Source organism: Protomyctophum bolini (genome assembly GCF_963924005.1).
Source record: "Protomyctophum bolini genome assembly, chromosome: 1".
In the NCBI taxonomy this organism is placed as follows: Eukaryota; Metazoa; Chordata; class Actinopteri; order Myctophiformes; family Myctophidae; genus Protomyctophum; species Protomyctophum bolini.
In genome coordinates, this window is record NC_137862.1 from 15597121 (window position 1) to 15608892 (window position 11772).

Genomic DNA, 11772 nt, shown 5'->3' on the forward strand with positions numbered 1-11772 from the left:
AAGAACAATTATAGGTATAGTAGCACAGGCAGCAACAGATGTATTATTGTCGATAGTGCCCAGGCATTTAGCCCTGGACCAAGAATGTCAGATTTGTTTTATTTTTTGATTGATTGTTTCATCATAGATCATCGTGACGATTTGCTCAGCCTCAGACACTATGAAGTTGACGTAAAATGGTCCATTCATTGTCAATGGTTTGTGTAGGCCTATGTGTAGGGTAAAGTTTATGCACACACACACACACACACACACACACACACACACACACACACACACACACACACACACACACACACACACACACACACAGACTAGAGAAAAGGCCTGGCAATTGCTTTAGTTTAGGTTTTTTGATTGATTGATTGATTGATTGATTGATGAACAGTTTGCAGAATTACAGTACATTTCAAGTACAACTCAATACAAAAACTGTTAACTGTGAGTGGACAACACCATAAAGCATTACACTTGTTTACAATAGGGCGGCGGCCCACCATTTTCAATTCATCAAAACATTTCATCACATGGTAGATTTGTGAGGAATAGCATAAACTTATACTATAATTATCACGCATGCAGTTACAACAATTAAGTTGTAACTTAATTACAACTTAATAAGTAAACGAATTTAACTAAAACATGTATTTTATTGCTTTGACGTGATGAAATAATTAACTATTCTAGCAGTCCCTCCTCAAATCCGTACGGAGGCGCTGTTTAGCTACGGTTCAGTTTTCTTTTCCACCGAAAACGAGCGCATCCGCCCGAGTCGCGTAATTCGCCAGGTCACCTCTTTCCGTGTAACATAACCATAGAACATAACAGCCAGCCTCCGTTCTATCCCTGCAACAGATAGACGCACATTGTTTGTAAATTATAGTAATCATGATGGATCTTTCATATCAGTCCATTAAAACTGCAAACCAAGCACGAGAAGCGGTGAGTCACTTTAACGTATAGAAAACTTGTTTATATATTCTTTATTCCTTGTTTTTGACGGTTCTGTTCTGGTGTGATGTAGCCAGGGCCGCCGGTTTACACAGACAACGTAGCTATACTCTCCTGTTTATTATTTTATGGAAGTCATAAAGGTATTTAAATACTTTGATGACAGTTAAAATAAAGCATTTCCATTGATAATTTAATCCGTTTAGTACGTATCCGTTGTATCGTGTGGTATGGAATAGTGCGTTTGCCTCAGTCAAAGCGACGGCGTCCGTGGTTGCCATGGTAATAATCATACCTCGGCTCGGCCTCGGATGTGATTCAGTTCAGTAGCCTAGTCGTGGACTCGTGGTTCAAGTTATGTGGCTGATTTGATTGATTGATTGATTGATTGATTGAAGAATGTATTAACAGTACACTGCAGCTTGCAGAATGGGTACATTTCACAAAGCACAACTCAATACAAAGACTGTGATTGGACGTAAAATTGAAAGTAAAATCTAAGAAATACCATAAATTAGAAAACAAATGTTTAACAAGTAGGCTAGTGAAAATAACTGATCTTCGCTCCACATTGTGAGCTTGTACATCTGCTATTTTCACTCTCTGGGTCCATCATGGCTCCTGGGCAAACATCTCATTTCTTTTTTGGGTCTTGGGCTAAAAGGTTTGTGGAACCACTGATCCTATCCCAGGCCCTCAGCAGTACTGTTGTATTTTATTATTCTGAGACGTTGTGTGTTCATGTCCAACAGGATGAACTGAGGACAGAAACCAGGAGAAGAAACCTCCTAATTCTCATATACCACCATCTAATTGAGCAAGGGTCAGTCTCTCTCTCTCTCTCTCTCTCTCTCTCTCTCCCCCCCTCCCCCTCCCTCACTAAAATAAGTGATGAGTGTTCACTGTTCACAATTCAGACGTGCTATTTGTGTTGTGCGTGTGTGTTTACCACCAGCTACATGGATGCAGCCTTAGCGTTGGACCAGGAGACTAACATTGGTCTCAAGAGGTTTGAGGTCTGTGATAACGTCGACCTGGAGACAGTACTGATGGAGTACGAGACTTTCTACTACATCAAGTTCAACAAGAAACTCAAACTCACCAGGAAAGCCACAGCACCAGGTACAGTTTATCTTCCGTCAATATTAACGGTGCACTCACGAGACATTTAAGTGATTCAGCTGGTTTATTTGTCATCAATTTTTCTATTTTGCAGCTGAGACAAGGCTTGTGAGAAGTTGTGGCAAAAAGAGGTAACCACCTGTTCACCCACACCTGTCTACTTTGGTTGTGTGTGTGTGTGTGTGTGTGTGTGTGTGTGTGTGTGTGTGTGTGTGTGTGTGTGTGTGTGTGTGTGTGTGTGCGTGTGCGTGCGTGCGTCCGTCCGTGCGTGCGTGCGTGTGTCCGTGTGTGGTAGTAGTAGTAGTAGTAGAAGTAGAATATTGTGCACATCAACATGGGTAAAGATGCAGAACTTAGAAATGTAAAAATCTGTTCACAATGAACTGACTATAGTTAGTTTAGTTTGAGTAAGAAAGAATAGAAATGAAATATATAACCCTTGGGAAATGAATGAAGAACAACTGATGTACTGTAGTGTAGACTACAATTTAAGTATAGAGCAAAATGTATTTGCTTTGAGATTCCCTCCAAGCTTATTTAACAACACACCAATCTATTCCTTTATTGGTGACTCTCCCTGGTGCTGTAGGTCCGTCTGACTGCGAGACGTCCACCACTGCAGTTTTTACGTGCAGCTGCTGCTGGTCAAAATATTCTCCTTACACTTTTATAATTCCATTTTAAGATACTGCATTGCCACCGTTTAGTTTGTTGTGATCCGTGAACGCATCGTCGTTAGTGCTCGGCACAAAGCCAACAATAAAACTCTGAAAAGTTTTGGAAACCACTGGTGTAGAGTCTTTATGCCTGTCTTTCTCCCCGTCCTGTCCTTTCTATCAATTTGACTGTTCCTATTGTCTCTCTTTCGTCCTCCTGTCTGTCCCTATACCTGTCTGTGTCCCTCAGTAGTCAGTTTGTCCTCCTGCAGGGCTGTTGTCATGTCTCTCATATCATTTTATTTGCATCATGCTGTCTGTCCCTCTGTCCTTCAGGACACCGTGTACCGTTGTGAAGCCCCTCCCCAGGATCATCCCCATCCACAGGCCACAGTCTGGGCTTGGGGCCAGGAGGACGGAGTCCAACGTGACAGTCAAGGATGCTAGCAAAGCTGCAACTGTTAATGTAAATGTTACCTCATCTTAAGTTATTTAGGTCCACGCCAGGACGGGTGCCTGATCCCGACTGTCTAATAGTATCTCTCTCTCATAGTCATAGTCTACTCCACACTGAGCAGAAAGAAATGGCACTGATATTTATTCATGTTCTATCATGAGCTTCATCTGAAATTAACATCATGATTGCTCTCACTAATCTTGTGTGTGTGTGTGTGTGTGTGTGTGTGTGTGTGTGTGTGTGTGTGTGTGTGTGTGTGTGTGTGTGTGTGTGTGTGTGTGTGTGTGTGTGTGTGTGTGTGTGTGCGTGTGCGTGCGAATGTGCGTGTGTGCGTACGTTAAACAGGAGAATGATTTTTCCTGCCCCGAGTCTTCAGAGTTTGGTCTGAATGTATCGTCCATCAACAGGACCAAGAAGGTACATTTTACAATAATAATAAAACAATCACACCTAAGTTGTATTACTTTTTATGTTTTGGGATGAAATTGGCTTGTTATTGTCATAGGGTCAGCTGATTGACTACAAAGGTTTGATCAATGAAGCCACCAGAGGATCTGTTACTGAAACTGAACATATGGTTAGTACTGTGTGCATGAGAAGTTCCTGTGTGTGCGACTGTGCATGTGTGTATTGCAGAGAGCCGCCCCGCATACCAAACTGCCACTCAGCCTACAGTGCACAATGGTTTTCTTTATCAGTCTAAAAAGTATTGTAAGCTCTTGCCCTGCGCATAATATGTGCAAAATCATTTGTCAGGGTTATTTATACCGGAAATTCTTGATTCTGATTGGTTGATTCTGATACCGGACAAACGGCCGGAGTTTTTGCCTGTCTGTCCGTCCGTCTGTGAACAGCTAATCTCCGGCAACGTTGGACATGGACAGATCGGCATGGAACTTTGCATGCATACTCCCTGGAGGCCAAGAAAGAACCTCTGCCCCTACTTTTGTCCAAACCTAACACAAATCGCTACACATTATCTCTATATGTGACGTATCTTCATATTGCATCCTGATTGTCTAAGATTGGCTTCCAAAGTTAGCAGGATTGGCCCCTTTTGAACAGAATGCCATAAATCATGAATGCAATGTCCGATTGCTGTGAAACTTTGCACGCACATTCCCACTAGGCCATGGAAGAAATACCACCCTACATTGGCCTCATGGTGGCGCCATATCATGCAGATTCACCTTTTGCCCTATAGCTCTTGAACTCTCATACAATCAAAATTATTTTTCCCACGGATTCCTTGGATTATTATTACACAACCACCATTTAGTTTTTACCAGGCCCACAATAAGCTACCTGGTCTGGCGGAGACCTGTGCTCAGAGGAGCACATTTTTCTAGTTTTCTTTTATGATATAGTGCTTTTGGTTTGAATTGACTTTGTTTTTATTTTGAACAGGAGCGCCTGTTGAAGCCTCTCAGTGCATTCTCTGGGATGAACAGTGAAATGAGAGAACTGGCCACAGTCATCAGCAGGGTAACACGCACACGCACGCACGCAAGCACACACACACACACACACACACACACACACACACACACACACACACACATGATTCGTGTCAGTAATGCTTTGTCAGTTATTCCGTGGGCCATGGTAATGTGTCTCTGGGGTCAAAAACGTCCTTAGCCGTCATCACAAATGTGATGAATCATCACATTTGGAGAAGTGGCTATGGCCGTTTTTAGCCCAAGGAGTGTTTTTCGTGCAAAACAAATGCTTGCAATGGATTCAGAATCATGAAAAAACCCTAATTAGACTATGCTACTTAGACCATGCTACTTAAAGCAGAATGAAAACATGTACATTTTGCCTGCATATGAGTTGTTAATGAAGGGAGTTTTCTATTGGAACAAATGGAGAGGTGATAGTAGACACCTTTATGTTTATGAACACATCTGTGAAGAAAGCTATTGGTAAGCATTTATTTTTTGCATGATTGGTCACACATTTGGCTAACTTTCCCTAACTATTTTTGCTAATGGCACTTTAAGCCTCCTGCCTGATGGTAAAAGGTCAAATTCAGCGAGGAGAGGGTAGCAAACTGATGAGCCGGGTGCCTAGTGGTCAGCACTCACTGACGCCCCCCCCTATTCAAACCTGCGTGTCTCTCCCATATAGGACATTTATTTGCACAACCCCAACGTGCACTGGAAAGACATCATTGGTCTGGAGGATGCCAAGCGACTGGTTAAAGAAGCCGTGGTCTATCCCATTAAGGTAAGGTCTGCGCTATTTAATCCAGAATCCATCCGTAGGCATAAAGGGACAGACACACTGTTCTTTTAGGCTGACATTAAGCCTATGGGCTATAATTCTTGCGCCACCCCTTAACCCTTATCCCTAAACTTATTTGCCATTTTTTGAGTGGTGCAACCACTCCCTTACGGAGCTATGTGTGTGCCTGGGTGGCTGGCTGGGTCTGAGCAGTGAGCACGAAAACAGCATGGTTGTTTTTCACCAACTGTGCGCACCCTAACACACACACAAACGCACACGCACATATGAAGATGGAATGATGCTCGCACGCACGCACACACACATGCACACTTGGGGGTAAGTCCCTGTGACATACTAGCGTCCAGTGTGTGTACTTGTACATCAAGCTACCTCATGCTGCAGAAACAGGAGATGGCCCATAGGGCATGGAGCCTGCCCTATGGGCCACATGGCTTAGCAAAGCTCAGTGGCGTGCACCTGCCCTTTTCCCTCTGGACAGCATATGTGCCCTTTTAGAAAAAAATAAATAATAATAATATATATATATATATATATATATATATATCTATTTATACAAGTGAGAAGTGGTACCCATACTCATTCTTTGTGCTCTATCTCCGACCGAACCACACTTTTACCACACATCTCTATATGCAAAAAAAATTCGCCACGCTCCCCGAACTGACATAGGCTATTTTTTAGCCGTTCAAGTGTCTTATTTACTCTGTAAATATTACTTTTATGAAACATTCCTACACGGAACACGGAATCACTGCTGCCCCAACACGGTCAGAAACAAGCCCAACCAGCCCACAAACAAGCCCTTTAAACCACGCTACTTACATACACTACAACTCGCTTACAATTCGCAAACCTGGCAACACCCTGCCTCATACGTCACCAGCTCTGTTCTGTCCGTCGAGCTCACACTCTGTCGCAGCCATCTTGCTTTTCTTTTTGATGGGCGAGTGGACATTTAATGCAAATAAATTAATTATAGGTCCAGCAAGCAAATCATGATGGTCTGTTTGTGCTCAATAGGTCACAATAACATTCCGAAATTAGGTGTTGTGTTTTCTATGACATTTTCCCCAGTAGTAGTTGCATATCTATCTCAGCTTTTGCCTGATAGCACACATGCTAACGTCAGCAGCCTTTCATGACAGATTGCCATAGCAACATACAGTGTGCGCAGACCTAACATGAGTTGCTTACAACAGAAACACACAGCCTTTTAACCACGCTACTTACACACAACAGGTCGGGAGTTATTAAACCGAACGTGGACGCTGTTTCAGTGTTACATTTGCTGCGCATATCGGAATAATTGTAACGGCATGCATGATAAATGTAACAACGCTAAAAAACACCATTAAACATATCGTTTTCAGCTTAAAGCAATTATATTTCATTGAAGCAACTCCTTAGCATTGTTTTCATACCATGGATGTGATAAGAAAATGTATCAAACATAAGGGAAATATTAAATAGTATCGGGTGTACCAGTTTGGCCATTTCTTTTTTTTCAATGGGCCAATACATTGATTAAACAAACGTTTGATTGATTGAGTTGTACAATGTTATACAACCCTAAACTAATTTTAGAATACACTACACAATACAATTTGACAAAACAATGGTACATTTCCAGCCATTCAATTAAATTCCCTTGCTTGAAAGGAAGGAAGTAAGGATGCATCTTAATACAGGATCCAGCAGCATCTTAATGATCTCCCATCTAGAACTGGAAAAACAACATTCCTCACCTATAGGCCATCCTTGGGGTGGGGAGGGGTGCTACTGTAATTGTTGCAGTGGTCAGGGTGCTTAAGTGGGCAGATACTGTAACTAGCCAGGGGTGCTAATGTCATTGTGCTGGGTGTGGTCAGGGTGCTTAAGTGGGCAGCTTAGCTACTGTAACTAGCCTATTTATTTGTTTCTAAAAATGTCAATAATTAAATATCTATTTTTTAGATTTGCCAATTTTGGCAGTGCCATTGATTGATAAGTTGCAGCATTTGATGTGTGTAGTTCTTTATCCCTTTCTCAACATTTATACAAGTGAAAACATGTGAGCAAAAAGATGTGATCACCTGTAAACTCACTCATTTACAAACAAGCTCACATCAGAACAATAATGCATGTAATAATAATAACAATAATAATAACTAGAATTTCGCCCCCCTTCGGGGGGCTCAATCCTAGTGTCGTTGCAGCGCAATATGGGAAGAAGGAAATTGCGGGAATTGACAGACTCCACTTCATGTTTCAGCTGTGGTTTTAAACTCAGTAGTGTGCCCTGCACACAGCGCACACTCGCAATTGCAGCTGGAGGGCGACGCGACACACACACACACACACACACACACACACACACACACACACACAGAGCGATGTGTGGATAAATCACTGAGATTTGGGAAATGTGTTCAGAAGTACAACGATTAAGCACGCACAGGCAAATGTCAGAAGCATCTGTTTCGGTTTCCAAACAGGAAGTTGTAAATGTGCTTATTAGACGGAGGCAGCGTGATGCTGGCATCTATTGTGATGCCAGCATCACCACATTTCACATAGAAATATAAGCACCCATTTACTCGCTTAGCGGAGACTGTGGGGTGGTAGAGGACATCTCCCCGGACGCGTGGGTATGTCCAGATAGTTGCCTCGCGGAGGCCTCTTTGTCCAGTGTCCATTCTGGGTCTGGAAACGGCACTTTTTTGAGTGTTGACCCCAATAGAAGGTCTGCTGCTCTGAATTTTACACCTCTCCCGCTTAGCGGAGACTGTGGGGTGGTAGAGGACATCTCCCCGGACGCGTGGGTATGTCCAGATAGTTGCCTCGCGGAGCCGTCTTTTGTCCAGTGTCCAGTCTGGGTCCGGAAACGGTAATTTATTTTGCATTGACCCCAGTAGAAGCTCTGCTGCTCTGAATTTTACACCTCTCTCGCTTAGCGGAGACTGTGGGGTGGTAGAGGACATCTCCCCGGACGCGTGGGTATGTCCAGATAGTTGCCTCGCGGAGGCCTCTTTGTCCAGTGTCCATTCTGGGTCTGGAAACGGCACTTTTTTGAGTGTTGACCCCAATAGAAGGTCTGCTGCTCTGAATTTTACACCTCTCCCGCTTAGCGGAGACTGTGGGGTGGTAGAGGACATCTCCCCGGACGCGTGGGTATGTCCAGATAGTTGCCTCGCGGAGGCCTCTTTGTCCAGTGTCCATTCTGGGTCCGGAAACGGTACATTTTTTTGCATTGACCCCAGTAGAAGCTCTGCTGCTGTGAATTTTACACCTCTCCCGCTTAGCGGAGACTGTGGGGTGGTAGAGGACATCTTCCCAAACGCGTGGGTATGTCCAGATAGTTGCCTGGCGGAGCCGTCTTTTGTCCAGTGTCCACTTTATAAAGTCCATGCACTCCAGTGAATAGCATTTATCCATTTAGATAACTTTTTTATGTTATTTAATTACTTATTTTTACACAGAAACATAATGTGTGTCTTTACAATAACTGTAATGTAATAATAATACTAATAATGTAATGTAAAAATTATTTAATTAACGAATTAAATAATCTTATTTTATTCTGAAAGCAACCGGATGTCTTAAATCTGCTAGCTGTCAGACCGGAAGTTCTAAATTTGCTCATAAGACGGAGCCTTAGACGGAGCCAACTCGCAGGCAGTGCGAGAGGCTGGTTACAGGATTCTATAGGTCAGCCGTTTTGGTGTGACACACACGGCTTCCACATTTAGCTTCATACTGGGTGAAAGTGTCCTTCCAAAAATTATTATTTCGCTCGAAATTCTTATTCACAATGACATCGAGTTGAGGTGTTTGTGTTTTAGGGTAATTGTTGCATAAGCGCTATTTCGCACTATTTCTCCCTCCCCTCCCCTGTGTCTGAAGCAGCTAGCATGGAAGCTATATGGATTATGGAAGCTTTCCCTCCGATTGCACACAACCATGCCGTTATCCACGCGTCCATCCGATTGCTTTTAATGTAAATGTCCCATCCACTGAGCAATAGCGATATAATCGCCTTATTCATTCATTCGATTCATTTGGGTGTGGGGCTGTGCAGTGCTGTGGGCAGCCTTTCTGACGGAGGCTCGGAGCTGCTGCTGCTGACGCTGTTCGAGTCGCATGGAGCAGTATAGAGTAGGCGTGGCGCAGCATTAGAAGGGCGCAGCAAATGCACGACATTGAGGGGTAGAAACCATCCCGGTCGCGTGGTTCATCTAACGCGTGTGTCACTGTGAAGGACTGGCCCCAATAAGTGAACGTAGTTGGCGTAGTAGACGCCAACATGACGATTCTGACGTAGGCTGGTGATGTTGAGCAACAATGGCGTGGTTGACAAAAGTAATATTTATTCAGTAATTAAGACATTTCTTTCAATGAAATGTAGCCTATATGTATTCTGGGAGTGTGCCGAATTTATTTTGCATATAGAGATGTGTGGTGAAAGTGTGGTTGGGTCGGAGAAAGCTGTTGGATAAACGGCCATGTGCTTATGTACCCCTGTCTATTAGGGTAGCAGGATTATTATGATTATTATTATTAGTATTGTTATTGTTATTATTACATGGATTATTGTTGTGATGTGAGCTTGTGGCTGACTCACTATCTAGAAAATAAAAACATGGCACTTCATTTAAAATAGGTTACAGACCCCTGTTATATGCGCTTGTTTTGGGATTCTTTTTAAAGACCTATTTACTTGTTTCTATGAGACATGGCAACGCCAACAGCGCAGCGAAAGGCATCCACGTCTTTCTCTTGTGAAATGCTGAGATTAGAAACGACCATAATTATTTCATTTCTCAACCTTAAAAAAAAAATAAAGACATCTCCATAATCCTTGGGAAGTGTGTGTAGCAAAAGTAGTCGGCATTGTCATGGTTGAAAGTATTCATGCAACACTGACGCTGTAAGCTGTGTGATGCTAACGCGCTAACACCGTTAGCATGGTCTGTGTTGGTCAAAGGAAAAAGGATAGATATGAAACTACTGGCCAAAGTGTCATACAAAACACAACACCTAAAATCGGAATGTGATGGTGACCTATTGAGCACAAACAGACAATCATGATTTGCTTGCTGGACCTATAATTAATTTATGTGCATTACATTTCCACCTCGCACATATAAATGAAAAGCAAGATGGATGCTAACGCGCTAACACCGTTAGCATGTTCTGTGTTGGTCGGAAAAAGGATAGATATGAAACTACTGGCCCAAATAAATGTCATAGAAAACACAACACCTAAAATCGGAATGTGATGGTGACCTATTGAGCACAAACAGACAATCATGATTTGCTTGCTGGACCTATAATTAATTTATGTGCATTACATTTCAACCTCGCACATATAAATCAAGCCACAGTGCAGTCAGAGAGTAGTTCACAGGTCACACACAGGAGCAGTGAAAGGGGGAGGGGCCTTCGGATGGCAGTGTAGAGTAGGCACGACATTGAGGGGTAGAAACCATCCCGGTCGCGTGGTTGATCTAACGCGTGTGTCACTGTGAAGGACTGGCCCCATTAAGTGAACGTAGTTGGCGTAGTAGACGCCAACATGACGATTCTGACGTAGGCTGTTGAGGTTGAGCAAGAATAGCGTGTTTCAGAAAAGTAATATTTAAACAGTAAAGAAGACATTTTTGGCGAATGCAATGTAGTCTATGTCTTTTGTGGGAGTGTGCAGGTTTTATTTTGCATAGAGAGATGTGTGGTGGAAGTGTGGCTTGGTCGGAGATAGAGCACGAATGAACGGCCAGGTGCTCATGTACCCCTGTCTATTAGGGTAGCAGGATAATCATTATAAGAAAAACAACAATAACACTAACAACAGTACAGTACAGTAAAGTACAGTACAGAGGACAACATTACAGTACAGTGCCATACTAAGGAACTACGTTCACTTAATGGGGCCAGTCTTTCACAGTGACACACATGTTACATGAACCACGCGCCCGGGATGGTTTCTACCCCTCAATGTCGTATTTGCTGCGCCCTTCTAATGCTGCGCCACGCCTACTCTACACTCACTGCTTGCAGCAGCAGCACTCGCTGGGAGCTGGGTCTGCAGGCGACCGTGTGTGTGCGTGCGTGCATGTGTGTGTGTGTGTGTGTGTGTGTGTGTGTGTGTGAATGAATAAGGCGCTTATATCGCTTTTGCTCAGTGGATGGCACATTTACATTAAAAGCTATCGGATGGACGCGTGGATAACGGCATGGTTGTGTGCACTCGGAGGGAAAGGTTCCATATAGCTTCCATGCTAGCTGCTTCAGACACAGGGGAGGGAGATTGCCCGCCTCACGGGACTCCTGTGCGAAATAGCGCTTATGCAACAATTA

The 11772-nt window shown here is 43.3% G+C and overlaps 1 protein-coding gene across 1 annotated transcript in view; it reads left to right on the forward strand.

The window, feature by feature from the left end:
• Positions 1 to 860: 860 nt before the first annotated feature.
• The window catches only part of katnal2 (katanin p60 subunit A-like 2), a 15745-nt gene continuing 4833 nt past the window's right edge, over positions 861 to 11772 (forward strand). The window contains exons 1-9 of the mRNA XM_080768665.1: positions 861 to 942; positions 1704 to 1774; positions 1907 to 2073; positions 2168 to 2204; positions 3066 to 3195; positions 3532 to 3603; positions 3692 to 3763; positions 4594 to 4671; positions 5317 to 5415. Coding sequence (XP_080624791.1) covers positions 889 to 942; positions 1704 to 1774; positions 1907 to 2073; positions 2168 to 2204; positions 3066 to 3195; positions 3532 to 3603; positions 3692 to 3763; positions 4594 to 4671; positions 5317 to 5415 — 780 coding nt within the window. The 5' untranslated portion in view covers positions 861 to 888. The remainder of the gene's footprint in view (positions 943 to 1703; positions 1775 to 1906; positions 2074 to 2167; positions 2205 to 3065; positions 3196 to 3531; positions 3604 to 3691; positions 3764 to 4593; positions 4672 to 5316; positions 5416 to 11772) is intronic.